The 23,371-nt window shown below is 49.1% G+C and overlaps 1 protein-coding gene across 4 annotated transcripts in view; it reads left to right on the top strand.

Moving 5' to 3' along the window:
• FLNB (filamin B) overlaps positions 1–23,371 on the top strand; it is a 143,580-nt gene that overhangs the window by 75,212 nt on the left and 44,997 nt on the right. For all 4 annotated transcript variants that reach the window (XM_028110330.2, XM_028110329.2, XM_088027906.1 and 1 more), the window contains exons 8-21: positions 512–709; positions 3,303–3,440; positions 4,973–5,099; positions 7,140–7,276; positions 8,554–8,747; positions 9,943–10,056; positions 10,830–10,973; positions 11,116–11,239; positions 11,577–11,737; positions 12,777–12,867; positions 13,165–13,334; positions 18,570–18,687; positions 20,943–21,205; positions 22,682–23,279. In XM_028110330.2, the coding sequence (XP_027966131.1) occupies positions 512–709; positions 3,303–3,440; positions 4,973–5,099; positions 7,140–7,276; positions 8,554–8,747; positions 9,943–10,056; positions 10,830–10,973; positions 11,116–11,239; positions 11,577–11,737; positions 12,777–12,867; positions 13,165–13,334; positions 18,570–18,687; positions 20,943–21,205; positions 22,682–23,279 (2,577 nt within the window). The remainder of the gene's footprint in view (positions 1–511; positions 710–3,302; positions 3,441–4,972; positions 5,100–7,139; positions 7,277–8,553; positions 8,748–9,942; positions 10,057–10,829; positions 10,974–11,115; positions 11,240–11,576; positions 11,738–12,776; positions 12,868–13,164; positions 13,335–18,569; positions 18,688–20,942; positions 21,206–22,681; positions 23,280–23,371) is intronic.

The following is a 23,371-nucleotide window of genomic DNA, read 5'->3' as shown; positions in this document are numbered from 1 at the left end:
AGCGTCTGCCTTCAGCACAGGTCATGATCCCAGGGGTCTGGGATCGAGCCCCATGTCAGGCTCCCTGCTCAGTGGGGAGCCTGCTTCTCCCTCTTCCTCAGCCCCTCCCTGCCCCCACTCATGCTCTCTCTCTCTCTCTCTCTCTCTCGCTCTCTTAAAAAAAAAAAAAAAAAGAATCTTTACTAGACCAAATTCTATGCCAGGTCTGGGGGTGGGGGGAGGAATGATAAGACACAGTTTAAAAAAAAAATTTTTTTTTTTTTAAATGATACAGTTCATGAAATGAAATGTCATCTTTCTTTTCAATGTAGAAAATTTTAAAAATAGAGAATGGGGGGGAGAAAAGGAAAGTTTATGACCCTCCCAGCCCAACCAGGAAACAGTTGTTAGCATCTTGGTGTGGACTTTCCGAGCGCCCGTCTCCTTCCGTCTGCACTTTGCACCTGCGCTCATCCGCAGCGAGTGTTCTGAGAAGGTGACCTGGGCTCCTGGAGTGCTTGCTCTCTTCCAGGTGCTGGTGTGGGTGATATTGGTGTTGAGGTGGAGGATCCCCAGGGGAAGAACACTGTGGACTTGCTGGTGGAAGATAAAGGAAACCAGGTGTATCGATGTGTGTACAAACCAGTGCAGCCCGGCCCCCATGTGGTCAAGGTCTCCTTTGCGGGGGACACCATTCCCAAGAGTCCCTTCATCGTGCAGGTCGGGGAAGGTGAGTGCTGGGGTGGCCAGCTCTCTGGCCTTCAGGCTGACCATGCGCACAGCTGGGCTCCAGGGCCAGGAGAAGAGTGGGGGCATGCTGGACTCGTGCCTGTCCCCTTCCTGCCAGGGCCCCTTCAGTGGGAAGCGGCTTGCTGTGTCCTCAAGATATTCATACTAACATCTTCCTGTGAGCTGAGCAATGACCTGAGTGCTTCACTTGTATTAACTCATTGAATCCTTCCCAGAACACTCATACAGGAGAGTTGTCCTCACTGAGAGATGCAGGACTGAGGCCGTGTGGGCTTTTGGTGCCCGTGGCTGAGGTTAGCAGCTGTGGCACTGCCCCGTGGCCCCCACTGCTTGGCCTTTACTGGTCGCCACACACTCGGCACCACTGTATCTGCTCATCACACCAGCCAGTGTGTTCCAGGCGCTGGTGTTATCTCCAGCTTGCAGGTGGAGACACCAAGACTTAGGTGACGTTAAGCGTCAGTGAGCATAGACTAGGCATCTGTAGAAGGAGAACCTAGGTCTCTGTCAATCCCTTAACCCTGCTGCTAAACCCCTTCTGCAGCCAGAGCATGCATTTTTCTCTAATGTTAGACTCCTTTTCCTTCGGACTTGGTTGTTCTTTTTGTTTTGTTTTGTTTTCCAACTCTGCTGCCTTTTCTAACCAATACTTGCCTTTCCCTGTTCTGTCCTCTGCCTCTGCGTCTGTAGAACTGGCTTCCTCTTCTGAATCCTGTCTCTGGGTCAGCCTGGACCCTGAAGCTGTTGGCTTCCTAACTGAGAGCACTGGGCCAGAGGCACCTCGCTGGGTAAGGGCTGGTTGAGTGGGACTTCCGTGCCTGTTCTCTGTGCTTCCTGCACACGTCAGCTGGGCCTGTGCTGTTGGTGACCTCGGGACATAACAGTACAGGCGTCAGCATCACTTGTCTAGCCAGACTCCAAACCCACTCTCTAATTACATTGAAACCTGTCTAAAACATCTCAAAATGGTGGAGGATCTGGTGGTTTCCTTTAGCTCCATTTAGTGTTTATATGAACTGAGCAGTTCCCCTTTTGATGTTGAGACTATTACCCGTGTTCAGAATTTCCATGAGTGTTGGGTTGTTTTTCTTTTTTAAGGCACATTAAAACCCTCCGCGGGAAGTCCTGTCATCCTGTTGTGACTTATTTCTGGTATGACCAACTTTTCTCCTTTTGACAAAGAAAAAAAAATAAAACCAACATATTCATAAACAAAACTCTCTTTGACATAAGGCAAGAAAGCATTTTTAACAGCTTTCCTGTTCTAATACTGTTCTCTGACTTCCTCTCACTCATGGACGATACTTTTCATCTCTCGTGTGTCTGTCCACCACTTGTACTATTTAGAGTTTAATTGATAGGGTTTTTCTTTTGACGTACTTCCACTACTTAACTGATTTTATATTAAAAAGAATCTTCATCCCCCTTTCATAATGGAAAACCAATGTCACTTGCCATAAAATGGGGCCATAAACTTATGTTCATCCACGAACCACCTAAAATCCTAACTCCTAGCGTGTGGGTATGTCTCTTCCGGAAGCAGTTGTCTGACAAATAGCCAGCTGAGGACATTGCAGGGAGGAGGGACCAGAGGAGGCATTATCTTCCTTCTGTGGAGTAAAGATTTTCATCCTCTGGAGTCTGTGATTCCACTCCTGGCATAGAGAACACTGTCAAATGTGCAGTGTTAGATTTGGAAAGGAAAAGCTACTTAGTAAACAACATGCATGACATTTTGCCCACCGCTCTCTCATTTCTATACTCAAAAAGGTCCCCTGTGTTGGCAAAGAATTCCCAGGGTATAAGGATGTGTTTTATCAACCTTCTGATGACCCCCATGGAACGGTAGTTTTGTGGACCTCTAATGTAAGAAATTACTAGAAGCTACTTTGGTCCTTAATTTTTAGACTTCTGAGTTTAGGTTTTTAAACTAGATCCAGAAATCAAATGGAGAGTGGTGTTTATTGCTAAATGTTGCATTTATAGCCACCCACCATTCCGATTACCTGCTGACAGCATTAAAATGTTTGTCTGCCTTGGCTGAGTTGGGGGTTGAACAGGTTTCTTTTTTGAGCTATCTCCTGGCTCTTCATGCGGAAGATGATCACATTTCGACTTTTAGAAATGGCTGATCCAAAGTTTGGAACAAGGTCAGATGTTTTCAAGTGCTACATTTTCCAAGTAGACTTGAAGAAGTTCGGTCTTCCCAATTACTGGGCCCTTGAGTGTGGCAATGAGATTTAACTCTCCTTCACCACCAAGAGGATAAATGCCAGGATTCAGCAGGTTCCAGGAGCACAGCGGATGCAGGCTGTGCTTCCCCTTCTTTCTTTGCCAGAGTAACCCCCCACTTGCTCCCCCACCCTGGTCCCTCTGTGGTGTGGCCGGACAAAGTTATGTTGTGTCCTTATTTGCTAGCCTGGTGTGCTCCCTGAGCAGGACCCCTAGCCTCGGGCAGCTGCTGCAGACTCTGTGCAGAACAAACATTTTCTTGGCTGGTGGTTCCAAGTTACCTTGGCTTGCTCAACTCTAACGAATGAAAGGTTGAATTGATGTCAAAACTGTGTTTGCAGCCTGTAGTCCAAACGCCTGCCGGGCCAGTGGCCGAGGCCTGCAGCCCAAAGGCATCCGCATCCGGGAGACTGCAGACTTCAAGGTTGATACCAAAGCTGCTGGAAGCGGGGAACTTGGTGTCACTGTGAAGGGTCCTAGTAAGTGCTCCTTTGTTTCTCCATCTCAGGTGTGACTTGGGCTGGCTTTGCAGCCATGGCGTATGGATTTCATCCCCCAGCCCGTTTTGATCGATCCCAGAGAGAGCAGTTTCAAAGAGTTGAGGCTATCTGGGCTCCGTGGGGAAAGAGGCAGTGATTGATTAGTTATGTCTGCCCTGGGTGCAGTGGGACCAATGGTGGCTTGACAGCCTCCCATATTAAGTCTTCTGGGAATAGAAAAAGCAATGATGTAATGGAGTTTGGGAAGTGCTGTCCTTGGAAGGACAACCTGAAGTGGCTTACTTTTTATTTGAGGAAACACGGGCTCGAGAGGAAGGATCTTGCCCAAGGTCACACAGCTCCTAAGCATCTGAGCTGGAATTCAAGCACCGTCTCCAAAGCCAGTAATTTTCCCACTACAGGTTACATTTTATAGACTATGAAATTATGCCAAATACCTAATTACTATGATCAGTGCTTATAGAAGGAAAATAAAATTCCCTGAGATTAAGTTTTCTTTGTAGATAAATGCTGTTCACGGAGGGGTGGGTTGCACTCGGCAGCTCCTTCTTCTTCCCTGTTTGGGAAGGGAGACCGCAGACGTGAGGATGAGTGTCTGCCCTGTCCGTGTTTGCCCCTGCATTTCTGGCTGTAGGCGTAGCAGCCCTCCACGGGTTCATGCCTTGTGGGGATGGGTGCAGCCCCCGTGTTGCTCCCACTCTCTGTATCCCCAACGGGCTGGGGCAGGAGTGCTCTGAGCTCCAGAAAGTTAATATTTGATCTCAGAGCACCAGGCTGTGGGGAAGCCTGTGTTCGAAGGGTGGCCAAGGTTCTACACTGCCCAGACCTGGAGCCAAGAGCTCCTCTGGGGCTTCCCTCCCCTCTGGCTTGTTACAGGAGCCAAGGAGGCGTTTTCTTCTGACCTTGGATTCTCGCTTGACTAAGTGGCTTTCCCAGCCAAACCTCAGGGCTCAACGTAAAACAAGTTCCTACCTGATGGCTCAGTGTGGAGTTTGTGGTACAGCATCTAAAACCTGTCCTCTTGTAGGTAGTATGCAGGAGACTTCTCACTTGTGCTGTCCAGCTTTACAAAAAGATGTGCCAGGGCAGTAGGCCGAAACCCATGCCAAATACTCATAAGGACTCAGTTCTTCCTCAGTTTTGTGAGAGGCTAAGACAGCTAGCAATGATCGTTAAGAAAAGTTAAGATCGGACTAGGCTTGTCTTTACACAGACCCAGGAGATCGAGGACCTGTTGGCCCCCGCCTCTAGATAAGGCTCTCAGAGAGCCTTCGAAAACCGGTTAGCTGGGAAATCTTCCTTTCCCCCCACACTTTGAAGCAGAGATGGGCCTATTTTTAGGCTTGGATTCATCTCCCAGGTTTTGAGGGTGTCCAGTTCTGAGGCAGCCCACCTGGTTTCCCTGTGCAGCTTATGTCTTGTGGATACTGCTGTCTTTCTGTCCTTGTCTTTTGGATTCTTGTTGGGAGCCTGGAATTGCTTTGGAAGGATGGTGTGCTTTCTTCCCACAGAGGGTCTGGAGGAACTGGTGAAACAGAAAGGCTTTCTGGAGGGAGTCTACGCATTCGAGTATTACCCCAGCACCCCGGGGAAATACAGCATCGCCATCACGTGGGGGGGACACCACATTCCAAAGAGGTGAGTCTCCAGCTGGAGTTGCGTCTTCTCTGGAGGCGTGCTCAGCCCAGAGCAGGCTCACGGCGGTTACTTCCCGGGCTGCAGGAGGGAAGGAGATCTGCTTTGTTGAAAGCTTTTTTTGTTTTTTGTTTTTTGTTTTTTTCAGAGCAGCACACAGACATTTGGCCTGTTCTCAAAAACAGCAGAAAGTCACTGTGGTTTCGGTTGCCTTGCTTTAAATCAAATGCTGGCGGTTTGGGTCTGGGGGGAGGCAGGGAAGCCAGAAGGAGCAGTAATAGAGAGCAAATGGGCTGTGTGTCTATATGTCCTTATATAAACTAAGATTCTCTTTCTTTCAATGTGTGCCTCTGTTCAGGAATGCCATGGGGATAAAATCTGCCATGGTTTATATTAAAATTCTCTACGTGAGTGCAGTCAGGAGCCAAGGGACACAGTCTACAGCTTTGCCTTGTGGGCATCATGGTTACCCTCCCCTCTTCACCCTCCCCAGCTCTCCTGCGGGCAACTTTAAACTCTGAATAAATTCCATTTACCTTGAGAAATATCTGGGCATGATAGGGTTCTGAGAATCTAAGCAAACTTTTTTTTTAAGATTTTTTTTTTTTTTTTTTTAAGTTGGGGAGTCTGGGTGGCTCAGTCCATTAAGCATCTGCCTTTGGCTCAGGTCGTGATCCCAGGGTCCTGGGATCAAGTTCCACATCAGGCTCCCTGCTCCAAGGGGAGCCTGCTTCTTCCTCTGCCTCTCTCTTTTTCTCTGTTTCTCATGAATAAATGAATAAAATCTTTTTAAAAAAATACAAAATAGGGCACCTGGGTGGCTCAGTCATTGGGCGTCTGCCTTCAGCTCAGGTCATGATCCCAGGGTCCTGGGATCGAGCCCCACATCGGGCTCCCTGCTTGGCGGGAGGCCTGCTTCTCCCTCTCCCACTCCCCCTGCTTGTGTTTCCTCTCTCTCTGTCTCTCTCTGTCTCTCTCTCTATCAAATAAATCATCAAAAAAAAAAAAACCACAAAAACAAAATAAAAGTGTATTTATTTAAACAATCTCTACACCCACCGTGGGGCTCAAACTCAAAACCCCAATATCAAGAGCTACATGTTCTACCAACTGAGCCAGCCAGGCACCCCCTTTGCTTTTTTTACTCTCCTGAAGTTACAGCTTATTCGTTAAAAAACAAAAATAAAAACAAACTCACTTGTTCATGTGTGAGATAAAGCCTATTCAAGTTAGTTTCCTTCTTATATATATATATTTTTTTAAGATTTTATTGATTTGGGGCGCCTGGGTGGCTCAGTTGGTTAAGCGACTGCCTTCCGCTCAGGTCATGATCCTGGAGTCCCGGGATCAAGTCCCACATCGGGCTTCCTTGCTCTGCAGGGAGTCTGCTTCTCCCTCTGACCCTCTTCCCTCTCGTGCTCTCTATCTCTCATTCTCTCTCTCAAATAAATCAATAAAATCTTTAAAATAAATAAATAAATAAATAAATAAAACACTTAAAAAAAAAAAAGATTTTATTGATTTATTTTAGAGAGAGACAGCCCAAGGAGGAGGCGCAGAGCGGGAGGGAGGGAGAAAAATCTCAAGCAGACTCCCCGCTGAGCATGGAGCCTGATGTGGGGCTCAATCCCAGGACCCTGAGATCATGACCTGAGCTAAAACCAAGAGTTGGACACCCAACTGACTGCACCACCCAGGTGCCCCTTGTTCATGTAATATAAGCAGGATACAGGAAAGTAGGCACTCTCTTACCTTCCAGAGCTCATGGTCTGGTGAGCCTTACAAGGTGAATGATCAGATGGATAGGGTGAGGCAGGTTGTCTTGAGTACCCACCTAGTGGCCACCTGAGTGCCCCGAGGCAGCCACAGTACATTATATTGTTGACATAACAATGGCTGTGGGGGCATCTGTGTGGAGGAAGGGCTTGGCTGGACATTGGGACTCCAGGTAAAAGGAGTGGAAAAAATATGTGTAAACAGCTTATGGCTGTATTTAGTCCCTTCTTTGCTCTCCTTTAATGCTTTTTGTTCCTTTTCTCTTAGCCCCTTTGAGGTTCAAGTTGGCCCTGAAGCAGGCATGCAGAAAGTTCGTGCATGGGGCCCTGGCCTCCACAGCGGGATTGTTGGGCGGTCGGCGGACTTCGTGGTAGAGTCCATTGGCTCTGAAGTGGGGTCTCTGGGTAGGTGGAAGCGGCTGGCCAACAGCTTCTGGGGGGCTGAGATGACATGAGGCTTGGGTCCCCGTGTCAGACTGAGAGTTGGGGCCTCCTCCAAGCCTCACTCCCTTTGGCCTCCTGACCCCCCCAAGCCCAACTCTTAATACCGCTGTGGGATTGCAATTTTCATTTTCCTCTTGCCCTTCAAGTTGCCCTCTGTCTCTTCTTTCATTCATTCATCCGCTAAACCTCATGGTAGAGGCTTCCTGTGGATGTTGTGCTTGAAACAGTGCTTGGAACATAGGAGGCACTTAGCAAATATTGTTGATTGATTCTTAGTTTAGATGAATGAATGAATTTTGCTGAAATTAGAAATTTGGAGAATAAATATTTTTCGGAGCAGAACAGTGTATATTAAATACACATCTGATGTATACAGGATTACTCCAGAACGGTGGTCAGCAAACCTGCTCTAAAAGGCCAAGAGAGCAAATATTTTAGTCTTGTGGGCCATATTCTCCCTGCTGCGGCCGTGGTAGCACCAAAGCAGCCAGAGAAAGGACGTAAGTGAAGGAGGGTGGCTGTGTCCCAGCAAAACCTTATGTACAGAAGTAGATAGTGAGTCAGTTTGGCCCACTGGCCATAGTTTAATGACTGTCCATTTTAGGTGGTAAAAATAAGCAAACTTGGAAAAAGAAGAAATCACCTTTAGTATTTCCTTCTAGAGAGAGAATCAGTGTTTTGGTATGATATTAAACCTTGGGCATATCCTTCTAGACTTTTTTCTATACATGCACATGTAAATATTCATCTTCCACAAAAAATATCTAGGGGTAATCTTCCTATCTTCCTGCCTTAGATAAATAGAGGCTGTGTCTTGATTTTCCATGGCTTCTTTGGAATTCTATTGCATGGATATGTCTACCGTTAGGCTCTCCGGTTATTTCTACGCTTTTCCTGTAGAAACAGTGCTGGGTACATATACTTTGTACCTAACTGTTTATGCATATCCTTGATTATTTCCTTCAGACAAAAACCCAGAACCTGATTTGATGGGGCAAAGTGTGGGCATTGGTTTAAGTTTTTGGTTGACTTGACTTGTTAGATGATGTTTACAAAAACATAAAAATCCAACCCTTCCACGTCTAGTGAAGACTCAATAGGCTTGGTTTTGTGGAAAAGGGACAGACACTGATTTCAGGCTTCTGGCTGATACTTGCTTTGAGGGAGTGAGCTGGTAGTAACATAGAGTAGGTTCTTCCCACCATGCAACCAGGGGTCCCTCTCACCCTGTCCCCCAGGCTTTGCTATTGAAGGCCCCTCCCAGGCGAAGATTGAGTATGATGACCAGAATGATGGGTCATGTGATGTCAAGTACTGGCCCAAGGAACCTGGCGAATATGCTGTTCACATCATGTGTGATGACGAAGACATCAAGGACAGCCCATACATGGCCTTCATCCACCCAGCTGCAGGAGACTACAACCCGGATCTGGTGAGCCTGTTTGTCATGTTTCTGTTTTCTCTTCCTGGCTCCTGGCCCTCTCCGTGGTACCCAGAGAGTGACCTCAAGCAGCATGTTGAGGGATGGCAGCAAGGGGCCATGTAGAGCTTAGGAAGGACACTGGTCTGAGTTGGAACCCTGGTAGTACCGCTTAAGTACTTTTCTTTTCTTTTTTTTTTTTTTTTTAAGATTTTATTTGTTTATTTGAGAGAGAGAGAATGAGAGAGAGCATGAGAGGGAGGAGGGTCAGAGGGAGAAGCAGACTCCCTGCTGAGCAGGGAGCCCGATGCGGGACTCGATCCTGGGACCCCAGGATCATGACCTGAGCCGAAGGCAGTTGCTTAACCAACTGAGCCACCCAGGCGCCCCCATTTGGTACTTTTCTAATGTTGGGCAAGTCAGTCCTTAACCTCTCTGATTCTTGATTCTTTCTCTTTAAAGTGGAATGATAGCAGTGTCTGCTTCCCAGCGTTTCTGGGATGATTCAAGGAGCTAACGTGCATAAAGACAGCCCTTCGCCCAGTGCCTGGCTCATGCAGGGGGCTGCGGAGGCTGCTCTTCATAAATGAAAGGTGTTCTTTTTCTCCGCAGCTCCCTTCTCTTAAATTGGAGCAGTGTTTCTAAGAGCTTCTGTCACACTCTTAGGAGGCTGATAAGCATCGAGTCTGAGGCAGGCTGGCTGCTAGGAGGAAGCCTCCACACCCCCATGTGTGCTGCCCTGGCACACAGGCAGCTCTTTGTAGGCTGGTGTCGGTCTGGGCCGGTTGCTCTTCCTTGTTGGCCAACGGCTGGTCCTTTGTTCTCTCTGGAAGCTGTAAACCTTAGGAACGTCTGTGGTAAAGGTTCTGAGCCCCCTCCATGTGGGAACATTGAACCTGGGCATGGCTGGAAGTCCCTGCCCTGGTTACTAGTTGTCTATATCTGCTCAGAATAAGGCATGGAGCCCCAGGCTAGCTTGGGGCTGGGTTTTTGAGAGTTTTCTTCCTCCTGGGAGGTTAATGATACTGTGTTTAATTTTTGAGTTACAACCTACTTGAGCATTTTCCTTCCCTAACCATGCTGTTACATAGGTACTGTGAAACCAGACTCAGGTGGTTTTGTTACCTTGTTCCCTGGTCACTGGTCATTATAGAGGGGGTTTCGTTGGGGCATTGTACAGAAAGAGAATCATTATTCTTTGCCCCAGGTCCAAGCATACGGGCCAGGTTTGGAGAAATCTGGGTGCATTGTCAACAACCTGTGTGAGTTCACCGTGGATCCTAAGGATGCTGGAAAAGCTCCCTTAAAGATATTTGCTCAGGTAAGTTTCCAGGGTCCACCTGTGCAGGTAATTATCAGGAGACACGATCTGTCACTGTAATGGCAAGTTGCTCAGTTCATCTGATCCTGTTTATTCATCCACATATTGGGAATCATAAGAATATTTATTATTAAATGGGATTCTAATATGTAAAGCACGGTGCTTTTCTCATCTTTATGATTTGTATTCTTTGGAAACAAGGCTTGATTTCAGATTTCCCTGTACATGCCCTTCAGTGTGGTTAAAGCTACCTAGGCCATGACAGGAGGTTTGTAAATAAGAATTTATTAAATGTGTTTATTGAATTTAAATGCAGGAATTAAAATTAAGAAGTATTTTTTTAAAGATTTATTTTTTTATTTTAGTGAGAGAGAGAGAGAGTGGGCGAGCACATACCTGAGTGAGGGGAAGGGCAGAGGGAGAGAGAAGCTCAAGCAGACCCCCGCTGAGCAGGGAGCCTGATGCCAGGGCTCGATCTCTAGATCATGACCTGAGCTGATATCAAGAGTCGGACACTTAACCAACTGAGCCACCCAGGCGCCCCCAAATTAAGAAGTATTGAGTGGCCATGGCTTTCTATTAGGGTCATTGGCTCTTATGAAAAACAAATAAATACAGGCAGTGTTTTATCACCTGTGGTGATGGCATATCATAGTTGTTCCATGTTTTGTTGGATGGGTGGTGACTTGATGGTCTTGGGAAGCCATGGAGGCTCTGTTTGATGAAGACTGTGTGAGGGCCAGTTTCTCTTCTTTGCCCCTGCTCTTTTGCAGGATGGGGAAGGCCAGCCCATTGACATCCAGATGAAGAGCCGGATGGACGGCACGTATGCCTGCTCGTATACCCCGGTTAAGGCCATCAAGCACACCATTGCTGTGGTCTGGGGAGGCGTGAACATCCCACACAGCCCCTACAGGGTAGGTTGTGAAGCATAATCCTGGCCATTGTATGAAAAAGCCAAGTCCTATGGTGGGTCTGGGCTCCATGCTAACTAACAATGTTTCCCTGGGTCCAAGTGGAGGAGAACTTGGTTATAACTTTCTGCCATGTTCTTTTTAGGTCAGTATCGGGCAGGGTAGCCATCCCCAGAAGGTCAAGGTGTTTGGGCCAGGCGTGGAGCGAAGTGGACTGAAGGCAAATGAGCCTACTCATTTCACAGTGGACTGTACTGAGGCTGGGGAAGGTGAGAGGGGGCTTCCCCCAGTGCGGTAATTGCTGCTCCTTGAGGAAGCATGTTCTTTCTGGAACGTTCGAAGGGCGGTGAACTTTGAGCCAGAAAGCAGTGCACCTGAATAGGGAATTGTTCATCTAATGAGCATCTGTGGCAGTTCCTTGGTGAACTTTGCTAATCCTCTATTCCTCCTCCAAAGCCCTGACTTAGCACCCTCCCTTTGTCAGGCTTGTTACTGGAAACTTCCCAATTGCTTTTTTGGGGGTGTTAGGTGAGCTGAGCTGGAAGCGATTGCATGGGACATGCTGTTTCTTGTACCCTGGTGCGCTCATAAGCTGGTCTGTTCCAGGTGATGTCAGCGTTGGCATTAAATGTGATGCCCGGGTGTTAAGTGAGGATGAGGAAGACGTGGACTTTGACATTATTCACAACGCCAACGACACGTTTACGGTCAAATATGTGCCTCCTGCCGCCGGGCGATACACTATCAAAGTTCTCTTTGCATCTCAGGTGTGTGTTTGGACCTGGGTTCTTTCTGGCCACCTGTGTGTGTATTTCCTTTTTTTTTTTTTTTTTTTTTTTTGTTTTTAAGCAATAGGGCCGTGTCTTGAGAATTCTGCTCAGGTTTTCCTCTCTGGTTCCTGAAAACCATGAAGGGGGGAAAGAAAACAAAAAGCAAAAAGCACCCAGAACTAAATTATTGCCATTTTCTAACAAAAGTGAGGCACAGCGTATTCAGTGGTTATAGCAGGGCTTTGGCAGGAGACTGGTTTGTTATAAATGCTTGTAAAGTTTTTGATTGAAATGAACTTCTAGACGTGTTCTGCTTTGACCGCTTTGAAGTAATGGCTTTGGCCTTGACCCCTAAACTTTTATAGGGAGAGGAGCTTTGAACTTTCAGACTGAGCTCATATTTACATGTGATAGGTGAGGAGAAGGCGAGTGGTACCTAAAATGGAACAGTGGAATCCTGGTGATTCAAATTAACTTCACATAAGGATAGGAATGTCAAGAGAGAAAGTTCTGTGCCTGAAGGTCTTGGTCTTGGAATTGACTTCATCCGGTTAACCTGTTCTGCCTTTTTTCTGATAACCTGCACCATTGTGAAGAATTATAATCCTTCTATTTCTGATCAGCTCCTCCCATTCCCCAAACGTTAGCTCTGAACTATACCTGAGGACATGTCCTTTCGCCCAACCCTATATGTTATTGTCATTTGGGGTTTTATATTCTTGGTAGGATTTTTTGCATCCTAAGTACTCAACTTTGGTGTGAAAGGCTCAAGAGTTTTCAGATTCGTTTGTAGGAAACCTTCCTTCCGCTGTGCACTAAGCAGGTCAAAGCCTGTGATGGAGGGGTCCAGGCATTTGTAAGTGACCCTTGGTGGCCCCTACCTGAGGCTAGAGTATGAAGACTTAACCCATGGGGATGGAAGTTTGCCCGCCACCCACCAGAGTCACAGAGGTCTCCCCCCCTCGCGTTGTGCAGAAGGCTAAGCTCCGGCAGACGATTCAGGGGCTTTCCTACTGAGATAGTGTCTCCCCTACAGGAAATCCCCGCCAGTCCTTTCAGAGTGAAAGTTGACCCATCCCATGATGCCAGCAAAGTGAAGGCAGAAGGCCCGGGGCTCAGCAAAGCAGGTACGAGAGCATGCGGGACAGGCCATCCTAGAGGCCTTCTGCGGGCCAGTGGCCATGGCCATGTTTGGTCCAGGGACCTTGAGGGCCTCATCTCCACCCAGGGCAGGTGTTCTCTTGGGGGTCCCATTCAGCAGGGGCAGTGCTCCTGCCCGAGCTGTTGGCAGTGCTCCGGAGTGCCGGCCCCCGTCGCCAACCGCCTTCCTAGGGCTGGTGCCGATGAACCTGTCAGTCTGGTTGTTGAAGAGTGAAACCACGCCAGCCAGGCCTGTCTCCTCACTTCACGGTCTCTCCTTCCAGGTGTGGAAAACGGGAAACCAACCCACTTCACGGTCTACACCAAAGGGGCCGGAAAAGCCCCGCTGAACGTGCAGTTCAGCAGCGCCCTTCCTGGAGATGCCGTGAAGGACTTGGACATCATCGACAATTACGACTACTCCCACACTGTCAAATACACACCCACCCAGCAGGTAGGGTCCTTCCATTGCCCCTTCCCCCTCGGTGCTGGGCTGGACCCTTTGGACACCAAGGCTGCGATCTGTGCTGTGTCGAGGTGCTCCTCTATGGGTGACGGGCTCTTCGTGCCTGTCATTCTGAGCCTCCCCAGGAGCACTGGCAAGAGGCCTGGCTAGTGCTGTGAGGTGGTCCTGAAGGTTTCCCTAAGAACAAGCGGGAAACTAGAGCGGGAAGCTAGCCCGACTCCCCATCCCCACCTCCCACCTCCATTTTGGCTTTCAGCAGAAGCAGGGAGCTCTTGAAATTCGGGACCTAGTGTCTGCCTCTTACCCCACACACTCTCCCATCCTTACCAGCTGCCCTTCATTCAGTCTTTCTTGATTACTCACAGGGGAGGAAGGGTGACGCCTGTGTGTTTTCTTGCTGGCCCTTTATATAAGGTGGTAGAGTGGGTCGGTCTCAAAAGCCAGTTCAGCCTTTAGTTCCTCAGGCCCGAAATACTATCTAGGGCCCCACAAGATTCAGGAACACACACAGGATGTTACGATCCAGGCTACTTTGCTCTGATTATTTTAGGCAAGAAGCACCTAAAAAACGACCTCTCTGCCTCTCTGTGTGAATTCTTGTTTAATTTGTTCAAAATTGGGTTTGGCTTCATGGCCATACCTCTGGGGTGTGAGGAACAGATAACCCAGAAGAAAAGCCTGGATTTTACTATTTTTTTTTAAGATTTTATTTATTTGAGAGAGAGAGATTGAGCAGTTGAGAGAGAGAGAGAGGGCGAGCAAGCACAAGGGGAGGGGTCTGAGGGAGAAGCAGGCTCACTGCTGAGCAGGGAAGCCTGATGCGGGACTTGATCCTGGAACTCTGGGATCATGACCTGAGCCGAAGGCAGTTGCTTAACCAACTGAGCCACTCAGGTGCCCTGGATTTTACTATTTTTTATGCATAGCATTCTACACGGTCATTTGAACCTCTCAGATTTTTTCTTTCCTGCGGAAAATAGTCCCGCTTCTGTGAGGAACCCTTTGTAGAAAAACAGGGGGGATGCTTTCTGTAGAAACACCACCCGAGAAGCGTCCCTCCTGCCTGGCCTTCAGTGAGGGGCTGCCCGGAGTCTAGTGGGAAGGAATGAGGGGTATGGTGAGGATGAGGGGTGTGGTGCAGGTGTCCCCTTGCACTGGGGGCTACATGTCCTTGGAGATGGACTCTTTGGCGGTGGGAGGGGTTGTCTGGGGTGAGTTCTTGTGTGCCTCAGTACAGATGTGGTCTCTTATATGCAGACATCCTTCTTCCTGTGGTTTTTGTTTTTACTTTAATGAGGGGTTCATTATCAGTGATGGTAAAAATACTTTTGTACGTAGAATAACCTTTTCTCATCAGGCTGCTCAGTGCTACGTGGGTAATTATTTTCCTGCTGATGCTTCAGAAGGCTGGCAGGAGCCTCACCATTGGGAGCATCAGCTTGACATCATCCTTGTTGCCAGTTCTCCACATTCCTTAGGAGAAGGTACCAGAAAGCATGGCCATGCACACTGGTCAAGGTCACAAGGTCTTAGACTCTTCTAAAAACATCTTGCTTTGTCCTCTGTCTATAAACCTTTTTGGGCTTTGGCTAAGCTTCTAGAAAGTAAGTTGCAGACATTAAGACAGAGTCAGGTTTTGGCCTGTACCCCCAGAAAGGGCTTCAGAACCTGTTGCCATTTGGGGCAGAGGTGGAGGCTAGAGAGGGAGGCTTCTTACTTCAAAATCACACAAGGTCAAGTTCATCCATTTCTTGGAGAACGGCAGGTTTGTCGGCAAGCTCAGTGGCTGTTTGGGGCTTTGCTCAAATGCTGCCTGTCCTATGTCCAAGGAGCCTGGCAGAGTCCTGGCGTCAGTCCCTGCCTCCAGTGTGAGTGGTGCCTCTCTGGTCCTTCTTATTTAGCATTTAGAACAAGATTTACAGTTTCATTTTTTGGGCACGTTGCAGTTCTGCTTATTTTTCTATGGCGAAGAAAAAATTGAATTTCTTCTCTTGGATGGTGAGTTCCCCAATGATGGGATATCATGTCCTATACATATCTTTCCATTCCCAGTCTTGAGCACAGGGCCTGATGCTGTAGGTTCTTCACATGGATTTATGGCTTAAAGGGTGAATACACAATGTGGAACCTCTACACACAGGCAGAGAACTTTGTAGGGACAGTGAGGCCAACACATCCTCATGCACGTTTGATCTCTCTTTTCTGAAGAGCGGCGGACAGCTCAAGATTGGGTTAAATAAGCTTGTCTTTTGAGCTGTGCCCTTGGATGTGGTTAAGAGGCCTGGGTCGGGGCGCCTGGGTGGCTCAGTCGTTAAGCATCTGCCTTTGGCTCAGGTCATGATCCCAGGATCCTGGGATCGAGCCCTGCATCGGGCTCCCTGCTCAGCAGGAAGCCTGCTTCTCCCTCTCCCACTCCCCCTGCTTGTGTTCCCTCTCTCTCTCTCTCTCTCTCTCTCTCAAATAAATAAATAAATAAATAAATCTTTAAAGGAAAAGATAAAAAAGAGGCCTGGGTCAGCCCAGAGGCCATGCCCAACATGGAGGCAGGGAGGATACTTTGAGGGCTGGTGCCCAGAGGCGCACCTTTTTGTTGTCGTTTTAGGGAATAACAGGCTGGAACTTTCTAGAAATGTAGTTGTTTGGTGTGTGGAGAGATGGCAGTGGGTCCTGGCCCAGGGGGAGCGTGTTGCCCTCAGAATACGGGCCGTGCTGTATGAAGAGCTGTCCCCTGCAGGGTCTCTGAGCCACAGTTTGATGATGCCCGCTGACCTGCAGTGGACCAGTTATGGTCTTGTCAGAAGGCCGTGGTCAGAGCTCGTTTTGCCTTGGTGGGGTGTCACTTGTTGGGTTGGGGCTTGAGGATCCTCCCCAAGGTCAGACAGAAGGCTTGATTTTATGGAAGGGAGATCACACAATGCCATATTCACCCACAGATTTTTGCCTTCTGTGCTTTTGGTTGTCTGTGACCTCAAGGGACTTCAGTCTCTCACCCCATAGTCCCTCACGTAGAGCGAGCGCTTTGAGAAGCTGGTGGCAGCAACTCCATGACCCACCAGGTCAGAAGCCACTGGGAATCGGCAACCCCACCTACTTCCTGGGGGTGCCTCGAGGAGACCCTGTGGGTTCACTGAGCCCCCTGCCTGTTCCAGAGATCTCTGGAGGAGGGGGCTGTGGGTGGCTCACTTTATCTTGTCCTCACCTGAGCTCTTGGGTCAGAGTCTTACATTCGTGTGTGGTGCAGGGTGGGATTAAGGTCTTAGAGGCGCAGAGGGGGGAGAATAAAACTGCCCTGCAGTCAGCAAGGTCGTGGTGAAATGCACCAGTGGTCATTGCTCCGACATTCCTGATGTCACCCCCACTCTGGGGGAAAAGCGCAGTCCGTTCCTTAGCTGGGGCCCAGAGGAAACCTTAAACGGTACAGGCCATTGCAGGTGTAAGTCCCTTAAGATTTCTTCCTCCCCCTTGTTAGGTTATTTGAGGTAGAGTTCATTTCCTCTCTGAGTTTTTGTTTTGTTTTTTTCATAACTGGTAATGAGAACACACTTTCTTTTATGGGATGGGTAGGCTTAACTGAAAGAGGATTTTTCCCTCTCCTGTGGCACTCCAGAGACGCAATCAGAAGACTTCCAGGGCTGGTAGAGAAGGTTTTTCCATGACCCATGGTCAGCCGTGAGGCCTCTCCCTCAAGGAGTTAGGGACTTGTGGGCAAATGGAAGCTCGGGACGAGCTGGCATGATGGGAATGCCACGGTGGCTGAAGCCACAAGTCACTCCCTGACTTCCTTATTACAAGGAGGAGACCTGTCCTGTCCTGGGCTGGCTCTCAGCTCTGTTGGCTCGGACCCGTGCACGTTCTACCATGAAACGTTACACCCTTGAGGCAGGGGGCCAGTTGGTTTGTGTGCACTGCCAATAAATCCTGGAGAATCAGTCCTCCCTCCTTCATTGATGCAACCAATTTTTTTCTTGGCTTTTGCCCCCCCCCTTTTTTTATTATGAAAAGCAATGGGAGAAAATATATGTGGGCCAAAAGCTACACCCTTTTAACACTTGATCACTGACAGCTTTCACTAGAACCTGAATTCTGGTGAGCCCCCCGGATCCTTGGGGGGGCATCGTCTCTCCCTCCACGGCCTTTTACGTTCTGGCCGGGGTGTTTGAGGTGAGGGAGAGCTTCATCTACTGAGACAGCTCTGAGCTTTCATGGAGTCTGGGTTTGGCAGGGAAGGGTGCTTAGCCGCCGGGAGAGGGGAAGCCAGCAGGGAGTGGGCCGGGACCAGCCTGAGGAGAACCACCCTGCACATGCAGTTGTATCGCGCTCCCGTGGCCCCCAGGGCTTCGAACAACGGGCCTGCCAAACCCACAGACAGGATTCCCTTTACACTTGAAACTTTTCTTTCCGTGACATAGATGTGGGAGTTTAGAGGCTGCTTTAGTGTGCAGATCCTTTTCACAGTCTGGTGGCCTAAAATTGATTTCCGAGACGTAGAAAAAGCTGGTTTTGTTCAGTGAGAGGCTCCCATAGATGGCAGCTTTACCCGTGGCCGGGGTCGGGTGCGTGCTGGGCAGGAGGTAGTATGGCCGAGCAGCTGGGACGCGGGTCTGCGTGCCACGGGTATGAGGTTCAGCTCTCATACTACCAGGCATGTGATTTGGGGCAAGTGACTCTACCTCCCTGAGCTGTAGCTTCCTTTCCTGGAAAAATGGGGACAACAGTGGGAACCACCCCTTCAGACTATTTGGAAATTGAGTCAAGGAAATGCTTAAAAGCACAGCGTACAGTATGCTTATTGAGTCGCCCCTGTTGTTCTTAGGCTGCTCTGATTTTATCTCACTTCTCGCTTGTTTTTGCCATGGGGCCAGAAGCTTAGAGAAATATGTCTGTGGTGTTTCTAAATCCACTGGAGTCAAGTGCCCTGTGTCTCTGGAAGAATTAAAGATTTAGAAGACAGGTTTAAACAAGTTAGGGGGCACCTGGGTGGCTCAGTTGGTTCAGCATTTGCCTTCGGCTCAGGTCATGATCCAGGACCCCAGGACCCTGGGATCGAGTCCCTCATCAGGCTCCTTGCTAAGCGGGAGCCTGCGTCTCCCTTTCCCACTCCCCCTGCTTGTGCTCTCTCTCTCTGACAAATAAATAAATAAAATCTTTAAAAAAAACAAAATAAAATAAACAGCAAGTTAGATGTTGGTGCCCAAAGGTGCACTCGGTTTCCTCTCGTTCCAGGGCTGTATGCAGGTGCTGGTGACGTATGGTGGCGACCCCATCCCTAAAAGCCCTTTCACCGTGGGCGTGGCCGCTCCGCTGGATCTGAGCAAGATCAGAATTAATGGGCTGGAGAACAGTAAGTGCGTGGATGCAGGGGAGACGGGTCACTGAAGACCACCCACCGGGGCCGCCAGTTAGATAACTTTCAAAAGACAATTTGCAGGGAAGCAGACTCTGCCATAAGAGACCTTGCAGTGGGATGGACGTGGGTGTGAACTGGGGCCACGCGGCGGGGTCGTTCTGGGACCCTACCTGCGCTTAACCTCCCCAAGCCTCCATTCCCTCATCGCGCAGTGGGGGAGGGGTGGTCAAGCACACTGACATTCGTGGGAATATTTTGAAAGGTAAATGAGCTCATAATTCAGGGGCTGGCGCGTCGTCAGCCTTCAGTAACTGCTGCCATCACAGTGGGATGTTTTCATTGCAAATAGAAGTTGGGACGCATTGCCTTCTGGGGACTTTGTACTGTGCTCGCTGTCCTTGGCCATGGGATCTACATGAGGGTGGACAGTAGCATAAAAGCCAACTCCCCGGCACTCAGAAACCGCGACTCTGATGCAACCCCCACCCCCACCCCAATATTCCTTTAGCTTGGTAGGTATCTTGTTCGTGTAAGCTCATTTATTTTAAAATGTTTTCATTTGTTGTATTAGGGAAAATTCCAAACATACAAAAGTAAAGACAGTGGTAGAATATAAACACTGATGTACTTATCACTCAGCTTCAGAAGTTCAACACATAATCGTAAAATTCTGCTTTTTACACAAAATAAGGCATAAATCCATTTTCCTCTTAAAAAACACCACCGTTGAGAGTAAACTCCACTCTCTCCGTCACCTCTTATTCTTCCTAGGGTGAATCAGGGTTATCCGTTCAGTGTCTGTCCTTTGAGACCTTCTCTCTCCCATCTGTGTGGGCATATGCGTCAGCAGCAAACGTTTGGCAGTGTTCATTTTGCATTAAAGTCATGCCTGTACACCCATATGTTTGCAGCCTGCCTTTTGACATGAGCAGTGCATCTTGGAGAATATTCACACCTCTGTCCCCTTGTTGGCACGATCTGCCATGTGGCTGAAGCCTGGCCACACCTCTGTAGCACACACTCACCTGATTTCAGGGTCGCGTGGGGTTCAGTGCATACCCCCTGGGCAGGCCTCTTTGGTCTCAGTGGACCATCAAGGAGCACCTTCACTCACCTGTGACTCAAACGCATGAGTTGTGAATGAGGCCACCTCCTAGCTCTGGGCTCTCTGAAGCCGTCCCTGGAGGGCAGCCAGCTCTGAGCATATGAAAGTCACTGGCCAGTCCTTTCATGTGTCTCCTCATTGCTGCTTCTTCTAAGACACCTAGGGCTTCAATTCCAGACCAGGAAAAGCACAATGCCGATTAGGAAAAGCCTTTGGTCCATGGTGCTCCAAGGCTGCCTTGCTTGTGATTCGGAGGTGCTGGTCTTGGTAGGCCCCATACTGCCCTAGAGTCAGGATTTCCCTGGCTTGTGGTGAGAGCCCTATGCTCGCAATGCTGTCATTTTGGTTCAGAGTCCTTTCCTTTTTTTTTGGTCAAATACAACACATGGGTTTTCTGTGGCCCTGCTTTATAGAGACCTTTCAAATATCAACGCAGTATAGAGAGTCAGTTCTTTAGACTCACTTCGGTGCGCCTGCATTGGCCAGCTCTGTGACTTTTGCCTTGTTGGCTGTGGGATTAAATTTGCTTCTAAGAATTAGTAAATAAAACATTGGCTTATGGTAATGTTTTGATATAAAGTTATACCAAAAGTAAGTAAAGGAGAGAGGACAGTGTCAGATTATAATTTACTAGTTGGCAGAGCAGATTGTGGGGTCCAGTAAATTTATGTGTGTGTCCCACCTTTGTGGTCTGCTGCGTACGGCACCCTGGACACATTCCTTCGCCTCGAAGCCTCGGTTTTCCCATCTGTTAAAGCCATTGGTAACTAATAAATACCCTATAGGGTTGTGGTAAAAATTAAAGGAGGTGGTATGCTGTACTCAGCCCTGGGGATAAAGTGCAGTCATTAAGTAACCAATCATTATTGGTTTTTAAGTAACCCGTCATTATTGTATCAGTAAGTGTCAGCTGTCATTGTTATTAATGGCATCATTAGCTGGTAGCTGTTCTTATACTGCTTGTTATCCAGGGAAATGCTGATTACCCCGACTCAGTCTTGCTTCTTGTCCTTGCGTCCGCCCTCGCTTGTTGCCCGGGCTGAGATAATGCCTCATGTCCAGGGAACCCTCACTGTTCTGCTCTCAGCGGTTCCTGCTGCTGAAAAGGGCCAGCTCCTCACCTGGGCGTGTCCCCCTTTTCCAGGAGTCGAAGTTGGGAAGGGTCAAGAGTTCGCCATCGACACGAAGGGGGCAGGAGGCCAAGGGAAGCTGGATGTGACGATCCTGAGCCCCTCGAGGAAGGTTGTGCCTTGTATGGTGGCACCCGTGGTGGGCCGGGAGAGCAGCACGGCCAAGTTCATCCCTCGGGAGGAGGGGCTGTATGCTGTAGATGTCACCTACGATGGACACCCCGTGCCTGGGAGCCCCTACACGGTGGAGGCTTCACTGCCACCAGACCCCACCAAGGTCAGCTTTCATTTCTGTACCTGGACTTGTCTCCTATCATCAAATATAACACGGGCGTCCTTCACTGATCCTGCTTGACCAAGGCCTGTAGAAAATCGTTTTCTGAGGAAGGTCCATTCTCAACGGCTGACAGAAGTATTTTCTCTTACAGTTCAGCCAGACGGGTCCCTTGGGCAGCCGGGTGTCCTCCCCAATGCTCCTCTTGCTCTCTGGCGGTGAGGGAGTCCCCTTCTCTGAGTTCTGTCCCCTTCCCTTGTTAGCATAATAACAGCGCTCGCTTCACAGTGAGCCTGTAAGGGTGAGGCGAGATCGTGCCAGTGGAGGCCTCAGCCCCGTGTCCAGCACGCAGGGCGAGCTCACCCTGCAGAAGCCATATAGCTCAATGTCAAAATATATGAGTCTCATTATCATTTCTTCCTAGTAGCCCCGAATCAAGGGTTTTAGAGTATTTTCAGTGGTCTGAACGGCATGAATCCTGTAAAAACGGTCTTATTTGTTGAATCAGAGCTGAAAGCCCCATCCCCACCCTCTTGTAAAAGCAGTTTCGTTTATTCGTTTGGTTTTTAAATTTTTGTGTTAGACTTTAGTTTTTTTGTGGCTTTTTTTAAATATATATTTTTAAAAATTTATTTATTTATTTAAGAGAGAGAAAGAAGGAGCACAAGCAGGGGGAGCAGGAGAGAGAGAAGCAGGCTCCCCGCTGAGCAGGGAGCCCAATGCGGGGCTCCATCCCAGCACCCTGGGATCATGACCTGAGCTGAAGGCAGACATTTAACCGACTAAACCACCCAGGCACCCCTAGACTTTAGTTTTTTAGAGCAGTTTTAGGTTCATAGCAAAATGGAGAGGGGGGGTACAGAGATTTCCCTCCTACCCCCTGTGCCTCCCCATTATCACCATCCCTCAGCAGCGCGGTGCATTTGTTCATACTGATGTACCGGCATTGACGGCCTGTTCACCCCAGATACATAGTGTACAGGAGGGTTCACTCGGGATGCTGTGCATTCCACGGGTTTGGACAGATGTATCATGACACATACCCACCACTCTAGGGTCATGTTTTATTATGGGGAGTTTGTTGAGGGAGGTGTAGCTGTCAAAGCAACAGGGAGGTCCATAAAACCATCCTACGAGCGTTCAGCCCTGAATGTGTCTGTGAGACGAGATGTCAGGCCTCCACCTCCGGCCCTGTGGTTCAGAAGTGCTGGGCACGGCAGGAAGGGAAGTCACCCCCACAGAGGACCACGCCTCTGTGCTGTGGCTTTCAGTGTTGAATGAGCTCACAGGCGTGTCTCCCTCTCGTAGCCGTTCGCAGCCTGGATTGCACTGTGGCTCCAGCTCGGTGTCGGTCTTACACGAGGTAGGCCCCAGGGAGAAGGGCCCCTCGAGTGAGAGGCAGCTCAGCGCTGAGTGCAGGCTGGGGTAGTAAAGTAGGGCTGGCCGAGGCAGAGTGTGACTTTTACTCTCTTCAACCAGGTGAAGGCCCATGGTCCTGGCCTTGAAGGTGGTCTCGTGGGCAAGCCTGCTGAGTTCACCATCGACACCAAAGGAGCAGGCACAGGAGGTCTGGGCCTCACTGTGGAAGGTCCGTGCGAGGCCAAAATTGAATGTTCTGACAATGGTGATGGGACCTGCTCCGTCTCTTACCTGCCCACAAAGCCTGGGGAGTACTTTGTCAACATTCTCTTTGAAGAAGTCCACATACCTGGTTCTCCCTTCAAAGCCGACATTGAAATGCCTTTCGACCCCTCTAAAGTCGTAGCTTTGGGACCAGGTCTCCAGCATGGGAAGGTGGGCGAAGCCGGGCTTCTGAGTGTTGACTGTTCGGAAGCGGGGCCCGGGGCCCTGGGCCTGGAAGCCATCTCAGACTCGGGAGCAAAAGCCGAAGTCTGTATTGAAAACAACAAAGACGGCACCTACGCGGTGACCTACGTGCCCCTGACTGCCGGCATGTACACTCTGACCATGAAGTATGGCGGTGAGCTGGTGCCCCACTTCCCCGCCAGGGTCAAGGTGGAGCCTGCCGTGGACACCAGCAGGGTCAAAGTCTTTGGGCCAGGAATAGAAGGAAAAGGTGGGTTTCATTAAAAAAAAAAGGGGGTGGGGGGAGGTTGCAAAATAACTTGGGACTTAGGGGTCACCAGAGACTCAGAGCTGCAAACAGAT

The sequence above is a fragment of the Eumetopias jubatus genome, unplaced genomic scaffold (genome assembly GCF_037043125.1).
Source record: "Eumetopias jubatus isolate StellerSeaLion01/CBP00866 unplaced genomic scaffold, mEumJub1_p1.0 scaffold_1, whole genome shotgun sequence".
Taxonomy (NCBI): Eukaryota; Metazoa; Chordata; class Mammalia; order Carnivora; family Otariidae; genus Eumetopias; species Eumetopias jubatus.
This window is presented reverse-complemented; position numbering and strand designations above follow the sequence as displayed.